General features: G+C 51.7%; 1 protein-coding gene across 1 annotated transcript in view; it reads right to left on the bottom strand.

Annotated features, from left to right (window-relative positions):
• The window catches only part of ASTN2 (astrotactin 2), a 319,778-nt gene that overhangs the window by 113,616 nt on the left and 181,507 nt on the right, over positions 1-24,655 (bottom strand). The window contains exons 13-16 of the mRNA XM_071766590.1: positions 22,665-22,853; positions 4,385-4,509; positions 3,900-4,004; positions 2,254-2,433 (exon numbers count right to left, since the gene is read on the bottom strand). Of these exons, the coding sequence (XP_071622691.1) occupies positions 2,254-2,433; positions 3,900-4,004; positions 4,385-4,509; positions 22,665-22,853 (599 nt within the window). The remainder of the gene's footprint in view (positions 1-2,253; positions 2,434-3,899; positions 4,005-4,384; positions 4,510-22,664; positions 22,854-24,655) is intronic.

The raw sequence follows: 24,655 nt of genomic DNA, 5'->3' as shown, positions 1-24,655 counted from the left end.
TTTCAATTAGGGCTCGGGGTGCAGACTGTGGTGTTTACCGGCGGAGGCCTCCCTCTGAGGCCCACCGATTGATTTATGAAGTCGATTAAAATATTAAAATAATTCTGCGCGATGCTGGGAACCCGCAGCGATGCGCATTGGTATCGGCTTTGGTGCCGTTCCAATTAGCTCCAGACTCGCCTCTCCCCCTCCTTCTCTGACCTGTGTTGTTCACTAAAAAATTACAGTTCTCCTGGCCTCACTTTTGTATTTATTAGGGATGATGCATATGTGCTCTCGCTGAGCGATTCGGAAACGGGCTGGCTAGCAGCGGGGAGCCCGGCGGGCCAGAGCTGTTTCCGAGTGGAGAAGGCATCCAGAACTGTCTAGCTGGAGCTATTTATTCCAATCCTCCTTATGTCACTGCCATGATGGTAAATGAGTGGAGGGGCTGGGAATAAAATCTGTCATAAGCACCATCCTCTTTCCCTTAGCTCACTGGGGTTTCTCCAGGAGAGAGAGGTGAATTTCCACTAACACCTTCTCAACCCACGGAGCTGATTTTCCCCAGTATCAGCAAAAGCCCTGAACATCCTCAGTGAACTTCCAAGAGCATTTTATGCCCATCAAGGAGCTAAGTACAACACATGTCCCCTCTGCAGTTCTGATGGCCCTGAAGTTCAGCCTCACCCACCCCATCTGCTACCTAAGCCACAGTCGGAGCCACAAAGGACGAGATCAGAGCCAGCACCTGATGCCCAAAAGCCTTAAGATCAGAAGTGAAATATCTCCAAGTGTTACACAAAGCCCCTGGGGGATCCCTAGGGTCCCACAAGTGCTCTGGTGCTTGACAGGGAGGAAGGATGGCCTGGATGCTCTTGGTGCACCAGGGCAGCCCTGTGAGCAGCGTGGAGTGGGCACAGCTCCAGCACATCTCCAGGGGTGCAGGAAAGAGCTGGTGAGGAGTGAGGGAGCTGCCTTGGCTGGTTGCATACCATGGACTGGAAAGGAAATTATTCTGTCAGCAAGGCACTGCTCACCTTCAGACCCTGTGCCACCATGAGGCTTTGTCATTGAGCCCTGGAAACCACCTCTGGCTGTGAGAAGGTGGAGGCTCAGAAATGGGAGAGATCTCATCACAGAGGCAAGTATTGCCACCATTCACATCCCCTCTGGTACCAGCACCATGAAACAGCAGCAGTGCCTGTGCCAGGCTCAGCCTGCAGTGTCTGCCTCTTGTTCCCACCCAGCATCTCCAGAGATTCTGGGTCTGCAATGTCAATACTGGGGCCAGAGAACCACTCCAGGTCTGCTCCCCACTAGTAGGAGTGTCTGGGGATTGCAGGGAGAGAGCCCAAATGATTAATAATGTTGTGAGTACATGAACAACACACTGCCACGATGCTTTCACCTGCTAAATAGGGGCATTAATGTGGCAAACTTCATTTATCACTACTTAAAGACCAAACAAACAAGTATGGGGGGTTAGAAACAATTACAAGATGAGCTGCACTGGGAAGAGATAAAGAATTCTCAGAAAGCAACAGCAGTGGGGGGTGGGAGAAAACCTCTGTGTGCGGGCTCAACAAAACGAGGCTGCTCTCAGCAGCACCTATGGGGCAGGGCACCAATGCCTCTACCACCTGTGTCACTATCAGCCCCAGAATGGGCCCTATGAACCTCCACAGATGTTTTCCAGTGAAAAAATATCAGACCTGTGAAATATCCCCATCTCCCTAGAGGAGAGAGATGAATTGGCAAATGGAAGGCTGCAGCGATAAGGGAGTTTTTATAAACATAACCTAATTGTATTACTTCAAAGTCCTCAAGTTTATTGCCCTGTTTAATGATGTGTCTCGTTATTTATGGGGTAGCCAATGAGACACTTCCTTAAAGACTGTCATTGTCACAAGCAATAAAACAAATATGTTCTGAAACAGCTCAGTTATGTCACATCCCCATCCCCGACCCCAAGCACCCCCAGGCATGCAGGAACCACTGAGAAGGTGGTGAGGAGGCCCCCCCCCAGGGAAGTATGGAACTGTAGTGTGGCTCCTGAAGGGCAGGAGCAGTCAGGATGGGTCTGGCTGGCTCAGGAATGCTGCCCATGGACACATGGCACAACCTCCTGCAGCACTCGGGTTGGTACAGGTCTAGCTCTCCTGTCTGAGCCCAGTAACCAGTGTGGTGATGGTGTAAGCACAGGGAAGAGGAGGTGATGGATGAAACCCAGCATGAATTAATGCCACTGCCCAGTTCTGTTGCCCTGCTGACCTTTTTGGTACTGGAGCCAGAGCTGCTGCTGGACCTTCTTGCTGGGGAAGTGGATGGTGCAGCTGAACTCGGAGCCATACAGTGCCTCTGCAATGTAGTGGGATCCAAACTGCTGGATGAAGGAGAGCAGCTCCTCCCGGCTGCTGTCCTTGTTCAGGATCTTCAGGATGTTTGTAAAGCCTGTGAGAGGGAGGCAGGGGATCAGCAAGATGGATGGGCTTGGCTGCCAGCCACAGCCCAGGGGAAGGAGCCCCACAGGATCCCCTGCTCAAGACCCAGCAGTCCCCACATGGGTGCAGTTCCTCCTCTCTTGCCTCCATGCTCTACATGATCCTTCAGAATTCACAACCTGCCCTTTACCCCGGGCTGTGGCTCTGGCATCTCTCTAGAGTTCTCAAACCATTTTACAAGGATGTGCACATGAACACGTACACCCCCCCCACACCCCCTGCCACCAGCTCTGGCCCATTCTGCAGGTTTCTGGCACATCATCAGCCCTCTCCCAAAGTGTTCAGCCTTTGCTTTGCACTACCCATCACCAGAGATGTTCTTCTGGTGTAAGGACATTACAGATTGCACTGCACAACCAGTAACTATTTTTAGCAAAGCCAGAGACAACCCAGAGGGACACGTGGGGCTGGGCCTGTGGCAGCTCAGGGGGTGCACAGGGGTTGGGGTATCTCATGAGCAGTGCTGGTGCAGACACTGGGGACTGTTGGCATGGGACAAGAACTCCCCCTGCCCTATGGAGATGAAATATCACAGAAGCATTGGTGACTGCACGGTGTGTTGGCACCCTTCAGAGCTGACTGATGGAACAGAAAACAAACTGCAAGAAAATATGTCATAACTGTCACAAAATGAGGTTATCTGGCTGGTTGGTTGGTTGGTTTATTGAAGGAGAAGGTTGGTTTAATGAAAAAGCTAGAAGAATTCATTCTGAGCTGAACCCAGATATTTTGTTCAGCTCCGAGCAGGTTGAATGAAATGAAATTCGTTCTGGGACTGTGCAGCCTGTCTGTGCTAAAGCTTTTTTTTTTTTTTTTTTTCTCCTCTTTCTCCATTTAAAAACAGGTTGGTTTTTAAATTTAAAAAGTGTTGTTTTGAAATATAAAGACAAAACATTTCCGGCTAAAACAAAATGTTTCTGCATTTCTGAAACAAAATGTGTGGCTAGAAAAATGTGGGAATGAAATGTTTTGACGTCTGCAGGATCCTCCCATCTGCCCCTTCTTCATCTGTGACTCTGCTTAATCTGACCTGCATTTACAAGTGCTTTGGGTCCTTCTAAAACCACTTTTTTTTTCCAAGAATTGATTTTTTTGTCCTACATATACGTATACACAGCCACCAGCCCATTGAATCCTCTTGGCAATGTTGCTTATTAATTTGACCCTGGCTCTTGAGCCCCCAGCTCTTACTTTGTGCAGATGAGCCACACAAACTGCCTGCCCCAGTTCCCCTTCCCTGTAAAAAGGAGGAAAATCTCTGATACTTCAGAGGCTTCAGTGCTGGGAGTGCCAGTTGGTGCCTGAGCAGAGCCTGGAGGTGTGAAATGTTGGTGAGATGCCCAGCTTGACTGTCTCAGAGCAGAGGACCACCACCCACCCACCCAGATGCATTTCCCCACAGTCAGAAGCCCTCACCTGCAGAGAGGGTGATGGAGCTGAGCTTCACCCTGTAGAGGTTGCTCCTGACCCTCCAGTGCTGGACCATAGGGTAGCCCATTGCCTCATCATACTTGATGTCTCCTGCAAAGGAAGAGCCCAGGCTCAGCTCTGGGAAACACTGATGCTCACATCAAGCACTTACTTTGCTGCATGCCACAGGGCCAAGAAACAGGACAGTAGCAGGGATGGTGATGTCCTCTTGCAGCCATGCCACGGGGTCCCTGGGTTGCTGGCAGGGCCAGCACTGTGATGGCTGCATCTGCCTGAAGCCCACAGGGATGGAGATACAGACAGCCCGTGGGCTGTGTCTGCCTTATGTACACAGGAGAGATGTCATGGAGAACCCTGAGACACCAGAGGTATTGATGGCCCTTGGGGACCATGCTGGGATCCAGGGTGGGAAAAGGGACACTTGCTCCTGTGCTCAGACCCATGGGATTTAGCCTGGGGGCAGCTCATACCAGTGAGAAGCTGGAGGTCGGGAAGGGGCTCCGAGAGGACACCACGGCACTGCTCCTCCACGGGCAGTGGGATCACCAGGAGCCCATCAGCCAACTGGGGGAAGTCCTTGATGAAGTTATTCTCCCTGCAGAGAGAAAAAGACAACTGCAAAGAAACGATGCAGGCCACAGTGGGGAGTAGGGGGGCTGAGCAGCCCTGCAGGCATGGGGTCTGATGGCTTAGGAGGGTGAGGAACATCTCCTGAGAGCAGGAGACCTAACAGGGGATGGGGTCTGCAGCCACAACCACCACTTGCCCCTGGCCATGCTTAATGAGCTCACTGGGGGCCATGGCTCCATTAGGTCTCCAGCATTGTGAGACTGCCCTCAACATGAGGACCTGGCCACTGATTTTGGTCCAGATTTTCAAAATGGAGAGGGGCCAGACAGTGGGGAGAGGAATGGCACTCCAAATCTGCCCCTTTCCACCACCTGCAGCATGATCCCAGCCCAAGACCTGCTGGGCCTCACCATCCTGAGCAGCAGCATCACTCTCACAGCTTTGCCCTGGGATGTCTGGCTCTCCAGAAGAAGGAAAAAATACATTTATAGACAGATGCACACACACACACACACAAAAAAAGCCAGCGCTGCAGCTCACGGTGTGATTTTACCACACGTGCAGGATCTTTTCTAACCTTGGCAGGTATAACACTGTATAATAGGCCCCTAATGAATTGTTTCTAGAACAAGGATACAGGGGAAATTATATGAAATGGTGAACAGACAGGTCTCTGGGACACAAGCCTCCCCCAGCAAGAGAAACACCTCACGCCTGCGCAAAGGAAATAGCAGAGGGGGGCATTTTAAATATTGATCTTAGAGCTGAAACATTGGCCAGGAGGCTCTGCATCCTCCAGGTGCAGAAACAAAAAGGCAGCTAAGCAGAAAAAAGGGAGGTTCCTGCAAAATCAGGTCAGCCCCAGGAGCTGGGGGCAGGCTGAGGCTGGCACCGCCTGTCCCAGCTGTGTTTTTCTGAGTAGATTTTCCTTTAACCATTTTTGCTGTTGATCCCTCCTTCTCCAGTTTTACACCCCCATGGCCCATTCCCAGGCAGGATGCTCCATCACCCCACGATCATCTTGCAAGTGAGGACACCTTGGTTACCACCAAGGTCCCTCCCTCCAGAAGAGGCACTGGGCTGGAGGAGCCCTTCCCTGGGGCCCATCTGCTGCTCCAAGGTCAGGATGCAGCTGATGCAACCTGTGCTGGTGGTGAGCAGGAGGCTGTAGAGCCAAACAACCAGCCTGGGGATACTTCTGGCCCCCAGGTGGGCAAAAAGCAGTGAGATGAGCAGCTGCAGAAGGGGACAGAGAGGGGGCTGAGCATGGCTGCACAGGCAGCTCCCTGCTTTCATGCTGCACCCCTGTCTCAAAGCTGTCGGCACGTGATTACATCTCAGCAGCTTTGCTGTAGGCACTGCTGGAGAAAAAGTGGTTTATTTGTCTGAGGAAAAAAGCCTCTCACTCATGCATGTGCTCACAAATCTCCTGTGGATGCTGCCAGTTCCCCACGAGGTCCCTGTGGCAGATGAAGGTTTTGCTGCAGGGAGCCCTTTGCTGTCTCAGCAAAGCAACCAGGGAACTGAAGTCACCTCTGGAGATGGGAGCTGTGGGGCGGTGGGAAGAGGGGGCTGAAAAATTAGGCAAGTCAGCAGGGACCACAAAGAGGAGCATGTCAGGGTCTCTGCCTTAGCAGGAAAGGGGAAAAAATATCAGTGCTACCAAATCTCAACACCCTGGAGAAACCCTGTGCCACACTGGGCCAGTGAGAGGCAGCTGCTCTGAGCCCGCCTGCCACCCCAGAGTTTGGGGACCATCCCCTCCCTGAGCTTCACACCCATCACCAGAGAGCAAGCATAAGGGCCAGGTGGGTCACACCAGAGGCCTGCACATCCCTGCATCCCACCAGACCAGAAGGGCATGGCCAGGAGGACAATGACACTGGCTAGTGCCACCCACCCAAGCACTCCCCCACCTCTTTTCAGGAATCACAGAACAGCTTTGGTTGGAAAGGACCTCTGAGATCCAACCATATGAGGTGGGGACAGACCTGACAGTGCCAGAAGAGCTAAGCCATAGGGGATAGAAACACGTGGCTCAGCAGACACCAGACCACCACATTAGCCCTGCACGCTGCACCTGAGCACAGAGGAGAGAGGATGCAGCAGCCTCTCCTCCTCCTCCCACACAAACCCACCTGGACCATTTCACTGGCATCCACCTGTGCCATGAGCCTGAGGACCTGAGCCATGAGCCTGTCCCTGGGCTTCAACTCAGCTCATCTAGGGGCCAGGAGAGCTGGAGAAGATGCACAGCAGTGCAGGGGCACATGCAGGCAGCAGCTGCTGCTCAGAGCTAAGTCCTACATGAGAAGGTATTTACCAAAAGCCTGTGCTCTGCTGCTTGCTGTAACAGTCAAAAGGTCGAGGCAAAACAAGGGGTGGGGGTACAGACTGGTGACCTTGTGAGTCAAGGTGTGAGGGTACAGACTGGTGTGTGCCTACACTGTTCTGCCACAGTGCTACAGAGCAGGACTCAGGGCACTTCAATGATGCAGGTTTTTTGCTACCAAACCCTTCCTGCCGCTTCCTTTCTTCCCCACCTCCAGCCCCCTCTTCTCCATCACTCCAAAGCAAGGGTGAGCTGAAGCTGCAGGGCAGGGGGAAGATGTGGGAAGGGGGTGCTGGGATCCCCAGCCCCACGTGTGCGGGGCTGGCACGAAGGGCAGCGAGCAGTGGAGAGGCAGCCAGCAGAGGGCTGTAGCTCCTTGTCCACTGTGCTTATTAATAACCCTGCAGCTCGCAGCACTGCTCACCACAGAAGCAGAAAAAAGAGTTGCTGCCAGGCTTTTGTGCTTGCTAGAAGCTCCGATCAAAGCCTTCAGGCTCTGTGTGAGGGGCAGGGACACAGGCAAGGGGAAGGATGTGACAGCATCCCTCTGCACGTGCCATCACGTGTGCCTCCACCTCCGTGACCAAGCCACCAGCACGTCCACACGGGCGTAGGACCAGGCACAGTTCACCCTGTGGGGTCCCTGCCATTGCCAAGGAGCTCAACAGAACCTTCATGACTTCACAGATCCTACCAGCCATGGAGCCAGGTTTATTCCAATGGGACAAGGAGAGAGTCCAGCAAAGCCGCCCGCTCCCAGTACTTCCCAGTCCTGCAACTGGCTCTTGCTCTGGCCTCCAGCATCACCTCATCACCAATGTATGAGATGCTGGGTACTCACAGAGGGAGCTGCACATCTCTAGGGGCATTTTGCAGATACAAGGATTTTCTGTTTCTCTCTTACAGATCTGGTCCCCAGGACCATCTGATCTGGAGTACGTTCCTGCTGTGGGAAGGAGCTGACTTACAGATAAATGAATCTTGATGCAGGGAGAGGTCAAATGAGGCTTCACTGAGTGCCTATACCAGCAAGGTGGGCTGAGGAGGAAGGCAGGTGCCTGGAATAAACAGAGTTCAGAATCCTGACTTTGATGGACACATTGTGTGACTTTGGCAGAGACATAAAATCCACCCACTGCCTCAGGTGACAAAGACAGCAGCTCCCTCTGTCCCCAGGCACTGACGGGGTAAAGGCATTTAGCAGCTGCTCAGGTACCATGAGGAGGGCTGAGGCAGCCAGACCCACTGTGCCAGTGCCCTCCTGTCCTCTGTAACTTAGTACACAAACTAGAGATGTTTTGGGGGAATCTGACCTTAAATAATACACCCAAGGTTGTGCAACACGTCCACAGCTGCGGTGTAGTTGTGCTGTGCCCCTCAGTGCTGGTATCATCTCACACAGCTGATGGGAGCATCCAGTCAAGATCCCACGAGACCTCCTAGTGAAAGGGGGAGAGCTTGATGCAGATGCTGGGGAGCAGCTGGAGTGCTGTGGTCCCCCCCGATGGGGTCTCAACAATTTGGTTGAGCCCTGGGGGCACTCAATCCCCTTGAGAAGGTGCTGAAAGCCAGGGCCAAGCTGGCAGTGGGATTTTGGCCCACGGTACAAAACAATCAGTTGGCGACTCACATTCATGTCATCTTCCTTTAAGCAACACCACTGGGTGAAGGAGCAGCCTCTCCTCTTCAGCTCAGCCATCTGGGGCTCCTGAAGGACATGGTCTCAAGATTGGACTCTGACCACTGACCCATCTGCAGACCCTCCTTGTCCTGGTACAACTCCCACTGCAAATCAGCTGGCACGGGGATTCCTGTCCCCATCTGCCACCACCAGCGGATGCACGGATGCACACCCTGTATCACAGCAACCGGGCAAATATATTTATGAAGGGGTAAAAAAAAAAGTGAAATATAAAATAACCCCGCAAGTGATTAGCTGATGCCCTGAAGCGTGAGATTTAATTACCCTTATCTGAGCCAGCACAGCTACAAATGTTAATCACATTGTCATCCAGTGTGCTCATGTTCAGCACAGTGACTATGGGAGGACTGTGCTTTCTTCTCTGCAAGTCTGAGAGGATGCCTTCTCTGGCAAGAATAATTTATGAATCTTTCTTCTTTCTGTCCTGCAATAGCTTGGGGAGAACAAGATGGATTTGAAGTTATTTAGTGCCAGGTTTTGACCTAACTTTTTCTGAGAGGAGCTTTCCTGCTGTGGTGGCTGCAACTTCACAAGAGGTTGCCCAGGCTGCATCTGACATAGGGGTATTCAGAAATAGCTTCTTTTTAGCTTGTTGTCACAAAAAAAAAAAAAAAAAAAAAGAAAAAAAAATATTGATCTAGAGTCACTGGGAGATAGAAAAGAGGGTGTCCTGCTTTCCACAACCACTTTGGAGAGGGTAAGCATGCCATAAATCTCCCCCCATGTGTCTCCATGACCTCAGGCACTGGTAAATTATAAAGGCTTAATGCAAACCCTCTGAAGCAGCAGTTACTCCAAATTTACTGGTCATTAATTTTAGCAAGGCCCCACTCCTGTACAATGAGGCAGGATTAAAAAATGGAGAGATGGGTTGGGTTTTTCCAGGCCCCAAAGCCCTGTCCAGCTCCCCAGCTTTTAGCCCTAACCACCATTTACACTGGGATGGGGGGAGAGAGGAGGAAGAAGCACTGGGAGCTGGCAGAAATGGGAAGAGGGATTAATTCCTGGTGAATTCACCATAAATTCAGTGGATCCAAAGCTATTTGGCAACTTGACTTGAAATTGTTGCAGAACCTGAGCAGAGATGGGTTTGGTCATTGCTGCTTTTAAGTTCAAAATAGAAGGAGGAAGGCAAATAGTTGCTATCTCCAGACTGTCACCACCTCTGGGTCTCCTGGGGGCTCCTGTCCTTCCCAGGTATCTAAAAGCAACAGAGACAGCAACTGCTTCCCTGTTCACTAGAGCATCAAGCCTGTTCCATGGTAACCCAAAGCAAGCTGCTGCTGAGGGTTTAGTTCAGCTGTTGAGCCAATAACTCAGCTCTCTGCACCACTCATACCTGAGCCCAGGTCAACAGCAGAACTCTCCTTGCAGAACCCTGAGACCTGCCTGCCCATGCCCATCAACCTTGTGCTCCACCAACACTGGACCAGTTCCCACCTGATTTCCTACAGACCATCCCCAACTACCCCCAAAAAGTCCTAAAGCCTTCCTCTGGTCTGCACAGCCTCAGTGACATCGTCAGTAATGCCCGACACTGGGGCACTGATGCCAAACACCATCACAGAGAAAAAGTGCCTCCTCTCCTGAAGCCACTTCTAAAGAAAAGACACAAGAATCTTCTTGGACACAGGGAGATGGAGAAGTCACAAGTGATAGGAGCAGAACTCTCCTGGTGGCAGAACCAGGAGGTCCAGCCGTGGCACAGGACTCTGGCCAGCAGAAGCAACAAAGCTCAGCTAAGTGCCCCTAGCCCAGAACCCATTTATCACCTTTGATTATTCTCCCTGCCCCACTCCCCATTATACAGCTATTTAATTACTCCAGTAAAGTGTGTCTACTGCAGGGCTGAAATCCTGCCTTTCTTCCTCCAGAGAGCCTGTTGGGAACAGGCTGAAATGGAGCACCAAGGAAAAAAAATTTGGAAAGTTACGGTTCCCACAGCAACGCCTGGTGCCTGTGCAGGCAAAGCTGGATTTATGCCTTAATTATGGAGTCAGGGCTGCATGAGGACTCCCATGCAAAGCTCTAGCTTTCCACTCCTCACAGAACTTTGCAAATATACAGATTATGCCCTTTGGGATGGAGATTTCCCGTGCTTAACCTAAGCATGTTGATATGCTACAAGAAGTTTTAAGAAAAGTCCAAAATCCCCATTTTAGAGTGAGAGCGCGAGGACCAAAAGCTGACACATTCCCAGCTGGAGAAAGGGAAGAGAGTGACAACCTGTTTCTTCTTTGTCTATAACTTTGACACAGCTTGCTCCTGGAAGCCCACACCTGGAGAGAGCAAATCCCTCGGGAAGTGATTGCACGTGAGCTGGAAGACATGGTGCAGAAACTGCCACCATCAACCCCTGAAGCTGGGTAACATCTCCCAGCCCCATCAGGACCAGAACCCAACATACCAGAGTCCTCCAACAGTCCCTCCCTTCTGACAGAGCAGGACCCAGGGTCATTTGATGCTTGGGCAAGCAGCAAGGAGGCTGATGGAGGCACAGTGTATGTCTGACTCAGCACTTTGCATCTTGATGTTGCTACCTCCTCACTATTGCCCTGCATCATTCAGAAAAAGCCTTTCCATACCTCTCTGCTCCTCTCCTCCTTGCCAAAGGGAAAAAACCAAGGAGCAAGCAGCCCAAACCTCTCTCCCCACATGACCCTGCATCGACTCCTTAGCTGATCTCACCAGTGAGATAGGATGTGGCTCTCAGAAAGAGAGGATTTGGCCTCAGTAACCTTGTCTTGAGCCTGCAACCCTCCTGGCAGGGTCAAGAGGACACATTTGAGCCACATGCCACACTTTCTCAATGGGAAGGTCCAAGAATTGCCCAACAGATGTGGTAGATGAGAAAACCACCAGACTGCAAAGGGCTGGCACTGCTTAGTGTCTGCCAGAAGGATCTGTGTCCCGCTCCATGTATCTGCTCTTCAAGGTGTCTCCCTCCATTACCTTCCCCACAGCTGACAGCCAAAGGGTCTGACCTTGTCAGCTTCCATAAGCTCATCAACATTCAGCTTTTGAACAATGTGGATGGAGAAGACAACAGATTGACCTCCTGGAGCAGCTCACAGGAGCTTCTGCCCACTGGGCTGTGGCCAGTGTGAGATGGTCCTAGGGATGGTTTCTCTGGGGGAACATTTTTGAAATGCCTGAGCAGCACACAGCCAGGCTGGGCACCTCCTCTGAATGATTATTTCAGTGGTGAGCTGAGCCAAGGCTGCTCCTCTCGTGCAGGTTGTTCAGATGCTGTTTGCAATCATTCCCCGAGCGTTGCTCAAGCAGCTCCGTGCGGGCACTTTCATTACCATTATTTGTAACACAGCCACAAATAAAACTCCCACTGACTTCAGAGGAGCCAGGACTACACACTGGGACTTCCCAAGGAACTGGCATGAGGTTGGTGCCTGACTTCTACACAGTTCCTGCAGGATTTTGGGAAGCCCATGGCCTTGCAGCAGCCCCTGGCCCCAGCAGCTCTTCCAGGGAAACCCACACCCCAGCTACACCACCCTGCAAGGAGCCAGCACTGCCATTTCAATAATATTTGCCTTTCCAATGTAAATGCAGACCCAGCTCCCTGCTCAGCACACACATCTATTCTCTTTTAACAAATTGGGATCTTAAGCCTTTTTATTATTTTTTTTTCCTCTCCTAAGCTTCATCGTTAACCTTTAAGATGGAGATAAGGCGTAAGAGTTTGGAAAGGAATCAGGAGGGACCCTGGAAAGGAGCCAGGCACAGCGTTAATACTGGGCTGCACATCATATCTCTTCAGTTCTTCCTTCCCCCCAGGGTGATTCGGACTGTTCTTGACTACCACCATGGTATTACAAACTCTAATGAGGTTTGGAAAATAAGAAACCCACTGCGGCGTGGGAGAAACTAATAGAAATTGTTTTGTCTTTTCTCTATTAGTCATTAGAAGCAGAGGGAAAACAGCCACAAGCAGCAGCAGGGCTGCAATATTACCACCCATTTCATATGCTGGCACTCCAAGAGTCATTTCAACACAGTTAATGCTCAGACTTTCCCTCCCTGTAAGACCCACTGTACACCAGTACCTCCACACTGGGCTCCATCGAGCCTGGGACAGCTCCAGTGGTGCCCAGTGCCCACCAGTCAGGGCTGCAGCATCCAGAGGTTCTCAGGGTACAGGGTATTCAGCCAACCCTCCTCTCAGCAAACCCACCAGCACAGCCCAGCAGAGCTGGTGTGGCACCAGGGACTAGGGACAGGTGACAGCAGCCCCAGGCAGGGCAGCACCTGGGGACACAGCCACGAGCAGCAGCTCCTCAGCACTGTCAGGCAGCCAGAGCATATGGTGAATTAGCTGGGATTTGTGACTGCATCTGCAAAGTCATGTTTCTGTCTGTGAAGTTAACAATGGAAACCACAAAATGATGCATGCAGAGAGATGGAGTGGGGTGACAGCCCCTGCAGTGATCTTCACCCCATGTCACCCTCCCGGAGCACAGTGGGTGCTGGGAGCCAGCTCCCTCCAGGGGCTCAGCAAGGTGCCTCAGAGCACCTTCCACTTTGCTTCCCTCCTCCCAGCCCTGCAGGCCATCCCTCCCAGGCTGTGTGGCTGCCTGATGACAAGTGGCAGTGCCATGACACCTTCCAGATGTTTGCCTGCTGCCTGCAGATGCGGGCACAGCTGGCAAGTGGTACCATCCCCAGGAGAGCCAGGGGCTGCTCTGTCTCAGCTCGTGCTGGGGGAGAAATGAACTGGCACAAATGCCCCAAGCTTTCAGCTCAAGAAAATTGTTATTGAAGGTAATGGCCCATGGGAGAGTCCTCCTTGCCTGGCTGCAATCTGAGCGGGGTGACAGCATGACAGCCAGGGGACATTGCTGGGGGACAAGGAGGAGGGTGTCATGCTGGGTCACACTGCCCAAAAAATTGATTTTGATGTAGGAGAACTCCTGAGTTATCCCTGGAACATATCCGCTAAGGACAGGATGTGGCAGGGGACAGGAGGGCTCCCAGCACAGCTTGTCCACTCCTTTGGTGGAGAGTGGGTTCTACTGATGAGGCCCAGCCCCAAACTTCACACTTCAGGTTTTTGCAGTCACAAGTGACACTGCAACAGGCAGAAGGACAAATCCTCCATCTCTGGAGAGACCACTTGGGATGGGAAAAGGCAAGACAAGATTTTCTGCTGCAGTGAGGATTGCATCCAAGCCCTGCTGCTACCTGGGAGCAGGTATGGCTCGACAGCTGGCAGAGCTGTGACTGCTCTCACATCCCTGTGCTGGTGCCTGCATTGCCTGGAGCAAGGATTTGCATTGCTAAGTCAATGTCAAGACAATTTAGTCCTTGGATGGGGAATCTCCATCAACCAGTGCTGACACTAGCAAGAAAAAGCAGTGACAGGATGCTAAGTGTCATTCTTGTCCCCAGAGGTGCTGTGGGGTGGTGTCTAATGGTGCAGCCAGCACAAACCCACAGCCTGTGCTAGTGGTGCCACCATAGAGATGCCCACAGCAGGATGGAAAACTGCTGTAATCACAGTCAGGTGATTACAAATTACTGCCTCAGTCCCTTGTGCCTCACTCTCTTCTTTCTTTTCAGCTGAACAAAACCCTTATTTCTGTGTGTCCTGAGAGGGTGCAGAGCCCCAAGCCCCCAGGACTGGCTGCATCCCATGGCAGAGGAGTGATGAGGTAGCTATTCCTTTCTGTGCATCACTGTAAGGCTATAAAGCCAATAAGGACCCCCTGGGATGAGAGGTACTCTATAAATCTAAGCTGTTATTATAATAAAACCAATCTCCACTGCATCTCTTAATAACACAGATTAACTATGCAATAACACCAGCTATAATTAGGAACATAAAAGTCAGAGGTGGGAAAGGCTAGCAGGTCAGCCAGTCCAACCCATGGGCTGCTCCCCACAGCACGGGAAAGAAGGAAACCTCCAGGGTGCCCTGGAAGCTCAGGAAAGTGACAGCAGGCTTGGCAAGTGCTGGACACCATGAAGGGACTGGTGGCAAGGAGGGGACAGCACACAAGCCACCACAACTCTGCCAAACCTGGGAGGGGAGCAAGTCCCCAGTGCTGACCTACAGTCCCTCCTCTTCTGTAGGGGCTGTGTTCCCTCCCTCAAACCTGTATCCTCTCCTCATGCTCAGGATTGAGACAAGGGTGTCACCATTAGCTTTTCACAGGGTGGACCCTGAAGACCTCACCGAGTCCCTGACAGATGTGGGGGGATGTGGGTGTTCACTGAGGACCACAGGCTGATGACAGCAGGGCAGGCACTTTGCAGAATGAGTCCATGTCCCAGACCAGCTTCCCAAGGGATGAGCCAGTGCCAGGACTAGGAGACACAACCTTCCCATACACACAGACACATGCCTTGCCCAACAGTGTTCCCAGACTGGCATCCCACCACCTGCTCCCATCCAGCCCAGGCACCCCTCCAACCAACCCAGCCCCAATAGCCACTGCCTTCCTCCACCTCCTGCTCCCAGAAACTCCAGCATCCTCCTGGATGCAGCCTCTGCCCTTCTCCCCTGCCACCCCTATGGCAGCCCTGGTGGTGGGAAGGGCAGGAGGGAGGGCTCCCTGCCTGGCACACAGAGCTGCTCTGCCCAATTAGCACTGCTGGGTGACAGGCTCTGTTTGTGCTGTGTGATTAGCTGTGGAAATGCAAATCTGCACTTCCTCCTCTGCAGCAGCTAACAAGATAATGAATATTTTCATCAGCTGCAGAGAACACAAACATCTGTGCAGCCACATCCACGCTGCCAGGGCTGCGGGGGGAGCAGGGTGCAGGGGTATGGGGTGGGGGGAGCAGCTCCTGGGCATCTCTCCTTGTGGAGGCACAAGTCCTGTTGCTGGGGAAAAGGAAAGCTCTGCCACCACCAACTGGTCGCTGAGCCCTGCAAAAGCCCATGGGTGCCACCCCACTGGTTTGGGTGGGTTCTGGTACCACCAGCAGTGCCTCTGCTCTGAGCTGCACCCGTGCCCGCCAGCACAGGTTTGGAGCATGTGTCCCCATCCTCCAGGGCATCTCCACCAGGTCTGCCACCTCCCTGCCCATCTCTGGGGCTTGGCCTTCCCTTTGAGACATCAACTCTTCCATTTGCATGGCTGCAAAGCCTGTTTGCAGGGCACAGATCAAGGTGAAAACTGGGCTTTTCCTCAGCCTCAGGATAGGGTATTCGGTTGGGATCTTTCACAGCCACCTACTCACTGCCTGGCCCCACTGGAGAGGCTGGGGAATGAGCCCAAAGCCCAGGCCATGGATGTGGAATTAGTTCTGAGCTCCCTGGGGCTCAGGCACACTCTGAGAGCCGTGGGGCTCTCATGGGCAATGGCCAAACACCAGAGATCAACCCTGAGTGAGGTTATTCCTGCACAGACCAGGATAAAATGGAGAAGCAGAGAAACGTATCTGGAGCAGAGATGGGGCAGCAGGAGCAGGACACAGCTGCCATGGCCTTGCCCAGCCTCACTGAGAACATGCTGGGCCCATCCTTAAATCTTTCCCACACCAGGCACAGAACAAGTCAGAAAACATCCAGTAATTACAATTCCTCTATTACTAATATCTCAGTATATTTTAAAAAACCATCTCTTTCACCCAGGCCCCCCCCCTATTGCCTTTAGGATATTGCTAGCACCAGACTTGCTTTTGTTTTGCTAAAAGGATGAAAAAAATGCTACCAACCCAGTGCAAACTGGGTTGCAAAAAGTGTGGGGCCAGAGGCTGTCAGCAATCCCAGCTCGAAGCCCCACAGTCTGTTCTCCTTCTCGGAGGGATGTTACCTTTGAAACAGAGCAGGGCTGACACATGGAAACTGCTGGGGTGCTGTGCTAATTGCACCAGTCATGGATACACTGGACTGAGAAAAATCTCTGCTTAGTCTGATGAGCCCAAAATACACAGCCTGTGTTTCTGTGCAACCCGTTTCAGGTTCTGAAAAAGGCTGGAGGGACTCTAGAGAGCAGCCAGGATGTTCCTTCCACTAGGTTGAGAGGAGGAGAAAAATAGGATTGAGAAAAAAAATGTCTCAGTAATTTGGGGGGCCTTGGGAGATTGAGGCAAAACAGCTCAGATAGGGGTCCTTTGGGGACTGCAAAGCCCTTGAGTGTGGCACAGCCACACGTGGGTATCAGGACAGCTCTGCTGTGCAGGCAGCATCCCTGGCTGGGAGGAGGCAGTGCTCCCAAGTGGGTACCATGAGCAGGGATGAGAGTGAAGCATCACATCCCACAACAGCTCCACACTGCTTCTAAACTGCTAATGGCCCCCTTACCCACTGAGGACCAGGGCCTGGGGCATTAGCCTGGCTTGGAAAGACATCATTGCTTCCAACTAGTATGTCTGAGGCTTTGGAGCTGTGAACAGGTAATAGAATTGCAGCAACAAATAATAAAAAGAGGAATGAAATGGGAGGCAGCCACTGGAAAAGAGATCCATCCGTTATCCTGGCCTGAAGGGTAATAGGTAAACAAGGCGTTGGGGCACCTCACTGGCACAGGAATTATAAACAGCACAATTATAACTTCTGCACTCAGAGGTTTCAAAGAGAGGGGGGAAAAAATATGAAAAAATCAATAGAGTTAATTTAAGGAGTTGCAGCCATGCAGTTAGTGCCTCTGTTGGGGAGCTGGCTGTCCTCACTGAGGCTGGCCCATCAGCTCCCAGCAGAGGGAAACCAGAGAAGATCCCACCTGGCTCCTGAACCCATAAATGATGCTCCACCGTGCTGGGGCCCATCCCAAAGCCCAGCAGCACCCACAGCTGGGGACACACTGGGTGCAGCTCACATGATGCCTCTCCAGTACAGGGGAAGTGATGGGGTGGGGGCATTCCATGAAGCAGCCCCCTGGCAGGGCTGGTGCTGAGCTGTCAGCACACCCCACTGGTTTATTAAGGGCTGAGAAGCAGCGAGGGGAAGGAGTGAGTGACAGATTTAAAATTAACTTGCCAAACTCCCCATCAATATTATGACAATTCTTTGTGTTGGTTCAGGGCGTGCGTCTGACAGCATTAACAGAGCTGTGAGGAGGCAGAGCTGGGCTGGCAGTGCCCAGGGGCAGTGGGTGCCCATCCTTCCCCGTGGCACTTCAGTGCTGGGCTCAGCAGCACCGTCTGGCACTCAGCACCACCTCCCATCCAACCTTCCCTGAGGCTGTACAGATTTTACAGGTGGGGATGTGGACAGGCTGAGAGAGTTGGGGTTGTTCAGGCTGGAGAAAAGAAGGCTCCGGGGAGACCTTAGAGCACCTTCCAGTGCCTGAAGAGGCCCCAAGAAAGCTGGGGAGGGACTGGGTCCCATCATCCCAGTAATAGGACAAGGGGTAATGGATTTAAACTGGCAGAGGAGGGACTGAGGCTGGACATTAGGAAGACATCCTTTGATGTCAGGGTACTGAGCCCCTGGCCCAGGCTGCCCAGAGAAGCTGTGGCTGCCCCATCCCTGGCAGTGTTCCAGGTCAGGTTGGATGGGGCCTGGAGCAACCTGAGCTGGTGGGAGATGTCCCTGCCTATGCAGGGTATTGGGACTAGATGATCTTTGAGGTCTTTTCCAACCCAAAACATACTAAATGACAAACAGCATGTTTCAAGCAACAATTTGCAGAGGAAAGGGTGCTTCCAGTCTGCAGGAGGGTCCTCAGCACAGCAGCCCCACAGCCTCCCTGCTTCCAGAGAGGGGAAAACACCCATTGTTTGGCAGGATCATTGTTTTGCAGGAAGGGAATGCAAACACAGACCTCTCTCTCCCTGCTGCAACCACCAAAGCAATTTAGCTTCTTATCTGCTCCCAGCAACCAGCAACTCCCTGGACTCACTGCATTTCTCCTGCGGGGGATCAAATGGGGGTTGTGGGGGTGAGCAAGCTGCTCCCCATGTCTGGGGGCTGGACCAAGCTGGAACAAGAGCCAGGATGGGAACCAGAGGCAGGGATAAAAAGGGACCCAGCTTTGGGGCAGATGGCTGCTCCCTGGGGAGTGCTCTGCCACATGTTGCTCTGACAGCCTGTTTGCCATGCAGTGATAATCCAGTGAGAAAAGTCAGCTCCATGGGTAGTAATTTGGGTTTTTTTCCATACTAATGGTATAAAAGCAACATTTTGAAACTACAAACAGCTCTGAAACTAAAATTGCTACTCCCTCGTGGCAAAGCGATGGCACAAAACAGATAAGAAATGAACAAACACTCCATTTGGAAAATAATCCCCAGGCAATTTAGGGACGGCACAGAGTTTGGGCTCTGCCCCACCGTGAGGCAACGGGGACAAAACTGCTCTAATCTAGTCCTTAGCTAGCTGGATCCACTGCTGAGCCTCCTGGCCAGACTGAGAGGTGTGACTGGAATAGATGAGCCCCAGTCCCATCTATTCATTAGTGCTGCACAGCCTTTTACTAAAGACAAGAATGTTTTGGTTTGGTTTGGTTTTCACAAGAGAGAGTAAGACAGCAGCTCAGAACGTGCTTTTGGATCAAAAGGAGTAAGTTGGGATTCTGCTGTGGGATCAAAGACCTTTCTTCTGCACCCCACCAAAGGTCCTGGTGAGAGACCGCGTGGCAGAAGCATCACCAGAACGGTGCCTTGACCTAAATCCTTGCAATGAAACAGCAGCAGGAAGATTGTGGCACTCTCCTCCAAGGAGGAACCTTGACACTTGCTTGCTCAGTGGGTCAGTTGAGCACCCCAACCCCTCAGTGATGATCAGCAGTTCCTAAGCCACCTCAGTACAGAAAAAGCTGTCCACAGCTCCTAACCCACGGCAACTTAAGCTGAGCTATAGACATGGAGTGGTGCTCACATCCTGCTGGGCTGTGGCTTCACTGTCTGATGGATGGGGAAAGGGTCCTTGGCATCAAGCACAAAGGGGTGTGCAAGCAGGGACAGGCTCTTTGTGACAAAACGAGGTGCTGGTGAGTATATCCAGCACGTCCAGCTCACACAGTGTGAACTCTTCTGACTGCTCCCCATCCCTGGTCACAGCAGCCACTATTTGATTCCTCCATCCTTTCCTTGGGAGTTACCATCTCCTCAAGTCATGCCACCCAAATGGCTGGGTGCTGCCTGTCTCCCTTCAATAAAATGCTGTGGGTTACAGAGGAAAACCAAAACCTGAGCTAGAGCCAACTGGAACCACAGGCTAGTCTGAGGTCTGGGACCTGCAGGCTGGACAAGTCTCCTGTTTTATTTTCAGCTGCATTCTCACATCAAACACCATCCCTACTCTGCATCCTTTAGGCACCCACCACACCCCCCATCCTCTCAATAAAGCAGTTGGTGCTGCAGAGTCGTGTGGAGCTGTGGCCAGGAGGACCACGCAGCCACTGGAGAAAGGCAGAGGCTCTAATGAGACTTAGAGATCATTGGGTGGCAAAGAGACCATCCCAATGGGACTGAAACACTGCTGTAACTGATAGGTGTTACCCAGGCCAGGGTGTGCAAGATGTTTTTTTCCATCACAAAGTCTCCCTCCCAGCACCATGCTGACATGCCTGGTGGATTGAGAAGATCCTATTATTAAAGACACTGAAGATGCGGCGGCATGGGAAGCAGACACCATTCAGAGGACTGTCACATCTGCATAGCTAAAGGATCCCAGCAGTGATAAATCCCTCCAAAATACTCAGCCCCTTGTTCTGATAGCAGGTCCTTGCTCCTACTTTGCAGAAACAGGCTTTTAATCCCTGGTATTAGGCAGCTTCCTGCTATGTTTCAAATGCACCAAATTAAGGGCTTCTCTAACAGCTGGTGTCTTAATGCTCAGAGAGCTTCTTGAATATCTATGAAAATCAGAGGCAAATTACATCTTTTAGTTAATAATTTCTTCTCCATTAACCTCCTTCTCTTCCCTTGTTAGAAGGTGATGTAATGGTGCTTCTACTCCATAGCCCTCCGACACAGTGGGCAGCCTGGCCACGGGGAAGGAGGCTTTGAGCAGGGAAGAGCCCTCCTCATCTCTGCCTGGTGCTTCTGGAACCACCAAGCTACATTAAAATGGGAAAGGTCAGCTGTGCTGACCTTCCAAGGCTGCTAAAAGCATCTTTGGAGCAAGACATGATGCCTCCCACTTGCTCTGAGCTCTGCCAAGCCAGAGCATCACAGCCTGCAACACATGGGCAGCTCTTTGCTCTCATTTCAGACCTGCTTTCTCCTGCCCCTCACAGGTGTAACACTTGGGACCAGTCCTCCCAGCTGATGCTGGGCACAGAAAATTCTGGTTGTGATGGCAAAAGGCATGCAGAGGATCTGGCTCCCATTGCACAGACCCTCACAAGAAAAAGCTTTCCCAAACTGCATGCACACCTGGCCAGGAGCAGTGCCAGCCATATGAAAGAGGTCACTTTCAGCCCTTATTTTTAATCTTCAAAACCTGTCAGCCATGAGTCCCAGAGAGTGCTTTGGGCTCTGCCTCCTGGAAGATGCAATCCCAACCCTGCATGTGTTTTATCCCAAAAGCAAAGAGGCCAAGGGAATGTAGGAGCCCCAGAGAGTGCTTTGGGCTCTGCCTCCTGGAAGATGCAATCCCAACCCTGCACGTGTTTTATCCCAAAAGCAAAGAGGCCAAGGGAATGTAGGATGCTCCTGGTCCAGCCTGGGACTGCCCAAACCCAGGCAGGATGCTCCCAGGCAGCATAACTTGGAGAAACCACATCTTCCAGACCTACAGATAACCTTGTGTCCTTTCCAGCTAGAATTTAACCCTGATGATGGGAGATGTGTTTGCTTCCTGGAAGCAGTACAGCAGCTCCTAGATCCCAGCCTTTGCCAAGGCAGGGGAAGGATGGCTTTCCAACCCTTCTGCCTTATAGTGCAAGCCAAGGGCAGGTTACAGATAAGCTAGAGAGGAAATTAACCCTTTGCAAAAGGGAGTCTGGTGCATAGAGACTTGGCATTGATGGCACAAGCTGGGGCTAGACATGATATGGGGGGAGCCCATTGTGGTCTGGCATTCCCATGAGATGGGCTTGAGGAGTTTTTTTAACGCCTCCAGACCTGTTTGACCCACCAGCTCATGGAAAATTCCAGCTCTGCAGCCTTGGCTCTGCTCTGCTGGACCCACTGACACTTGTAACTTCGGAGGGAGAGAAAGCAAAGGGGAGCCCGCTGGGAAAATTGCCTTCATGTCCTGTCAATTCTCACTTCCAGCAAAGGCTGCAGTTCTCTTGGCTCCAAGCACTCCATTCTGAGTGTCTTTGTGCTGCTGGATCTCATAATTCATCTGCCATCAGGAGAGCAAAAGGCGAGAGTTCAGCTTGAATTTATAGCTAGGAAGGCTTTGCACTGAGCTGGGGAAAAAGTGTCCAGAAGAACAGCAGCACTGAGCACCCACAACTGCAGCTGAAATTGGAGGCACAATGTCTTGGCAGCTGAACGTAAGAAAAACAAAACCCTCAGTGCACTGGCAGCCACTGCCCAAAGAGAAGTTGTGTTTGGGTGGGATGTGGGCTGGATCTTCCAAGCTCTGCTGCTTGGAAACTCACAGGCTCACCTTAGTTTACACCTGAGCAATATGCAGAGCTGAAGAAACAGAAACAAATCATTTTCCAGCCCTGAATTCAGCAACTATCAGCAAGTTCTCCTTCATGAGCACAGGAGGGCAGAGACTGGAGCAGTTGAGCCCATGCTCTCCCCACCCACATATGACCCTCAGCACCCCAGTACCTGGGAAGCAGCCTGCAAACACCCCTGGCCACCCACTGCTTGCACTCTGGGGGGTGTATTTACTTGCAGCTTATTTACCTTGTTTTTTATCATGCTATACCCACAGCTCCTCCTGGTACAGGACTGGGGCACTGAGTAAAACCAGCTGGCATAGGCTGAACACACACCAAAGGAAAAGCTCTTTGATGCTCCATGCAATTAAACATTGGAACTCGCAGGGTATCACAGAGATGAAAGCTCTTAGTGCTTAGAAAAAGATGAGGCAACACCACTGAGAAAAGCCCATCAAAGGCAATTAAACACCCATCTGATCAGACACACGCACTGACCCAGGAGGGTCCCACGCTGCTGCCTGCAGGATGAGCAAGTAGGAAAACCACAGGTGCTTGCTGTCCTTTAGCTCTCTTCCCCTGGGGAACATCAGAGATGCTTCCTCTGCACCAACACATCTTGGGCCCATCCCAGTATTGCCAAAACTAGGAGAAGAACTGGATCATACCTGAAAGACATCTGGAAGACCTGTCCTTGATTGACATGCTGGCTCCTGTTGTTATAGCCATGAAGCATCTCTCCAAAGAGGGTGTCGTTGAACTTGGCATCTGACTTCAGGCACTTGGGGCCCTCACAGATGTCTGACAGCATCAGGCAGGACTTCCCATCAGGGGCCAGCTTGTACTCCTCCACACACCTGCAGAGCACCATGAAGTATGTAAAACGGGCCAGGAGCAGAGCCAGGAGAATTCCCCATGAGCTGTGCCCCAGGATGAGCCCACAGTGCCCAGCCCAGCATCCACAACACTCACAGAAGCTCCTGGGAAGGCAGAGGCTCTGCAGAGGCTCAGTAGGGAGACCAGCAAACAAGGGCTTGGTTCCTAACACCCATCCTTCTTTCTAGCATGACCCTCTCTGCCTGCTCTCTGCCTGGAACCTGCTCCTGTGCTGCTCCACCATCAGCAGCCCCTGCTCACCTATTGCTCTCTGAATCTTCTGCAGCTGCACATTCCCCAGGCAAAAGAAAAGCAAAATCAATCTCCTGCTCTTATTTCCACCCAGCAATGCCCTCCTGCAACAGGGTTGCTCATTTGCTCCTTCGCCCAGATTCCAAACACACTGTGGGCACAATGCACATGTTTGTTTTCAGCAGATAATAGGGGAAACTGAGGCAGGCAGCAGGGGATGTGATTGAAGCACAGCTACTGTGACATCTTTTCCCTGTGCTCATCCTACCACACTCCTTCTCTTCTCTATCCTCCAGCCTTTGTCCCAGCACTGTGATTCCCAAGCTGACGAGGAAACCTCCATTCCCTGCCTGCCCCTTCCTCCCCACAGATGCAGAGCTCTGCTAACATCAGCCTTTAAGCAAAGCCCCCATCTGGGCTTCTTCCCTCTTCCATTCCTGTGCTGCATTCATTTTACTGCTGCAAGCAAAACTCCCACCCGGCTGTTGCACTCTCTCTCGCCTGTTCATAAAGTGCTGCTCTGCCTTGAAGAGGGATTATTAAAAAAAAAAAAAAAAAAAAAAAAAAGAAAAAAAGGGAAACAGTCTCTGTCCTTGGGGATGGAAGATTGAAATGCAGATCTCCTGTCTGGGTGCAGATAGAGACCACGTAATGTCCCAAGATTTTCTAGACCCCAGAAAGGTCTCCTGTGCCTTGTGGATTTCCAGCCCCGTTTGCAGCCACAGTGGAGGCACCATGGTCTCTCTTAGTGACCCGATTGCTCCATGCTTCTAAACAATAAGGAGGGGAAAAAAGAAGATGGAGGGGAAAAAGCCAAGAAACCAGCAAAAAGATGAAAAGAAAAAAAAAAGTGACCAGATGATATGGGCAAAGCTCCCTGGGGTGCTTGAACCTGGGCTTCACAAAGTGTCTGCTGAACCTGCAGCATCCAGAGATGTTCCTCAGAATTATTGTTAAGAATCTGTGGGTATTTCCTCCCCTAAAGGGCTCTTTTTCCCTTCTTTCACCCTGTTCTTTCCCAAGGGGGTGTGAAGGAGGTTCCTGCACGTGCCTGAGAGCCAAAGGATGGGGCAGAGGAGCCCTGGCGAGGGACTGGGCAGAGGCTGGGTGGGTGAGGGCTGCTCCCTGCAGCTGTGCAGCACAAAGCCAGCTCCTCACTGAGCTCCTTTTAGCACATACTGCAGCCAGGGAGCTTTCCCTGAGAGAAAATGCTAAATTGTGTAGGATTATAGGATCCCTGCCAAAATCAGGGATGAAACTCTATTTTAAGAGAGGCAAAGGGGAGAAGAAAGAAAAAAAAAAAAAAGGAAGAAGAAAAAAAGTAGTATTTTTGAAACAAATCCTCCTCTTTCCCCCTCCAACAAGCAATGGATGATTTTTGGGTCCCTTCATGCTGAGTCACAGATCAAGCTGTGCCATCACACGCTGGGGGAGAGGAAGGTGCATCTGCTCACATTGCTCCTTGTACTCCCCTTCCACTTTTGCCCACAGGCAAACCAGGTGCCTCTATGCCCTGCTGAAAATCAGCTCC

Source organism: Heliangelus exortis, chromosome 22 (assembly GCF_036169615.1).
Source record: "Heliangelus exortis chromosome 22, bHelExo1.hap1, whole genome shotgun sequence".
In the NCBI taxonomy this organism is placed as follows: Eukaryota; Metazoa; Chordata; class Aves; order Apodiformes; family Trochilidae; genus Heliangelus; species Heliangelus exortis.
This window is presented reverse-complemented; position numbering and strand designations above follow the sequence as displayed.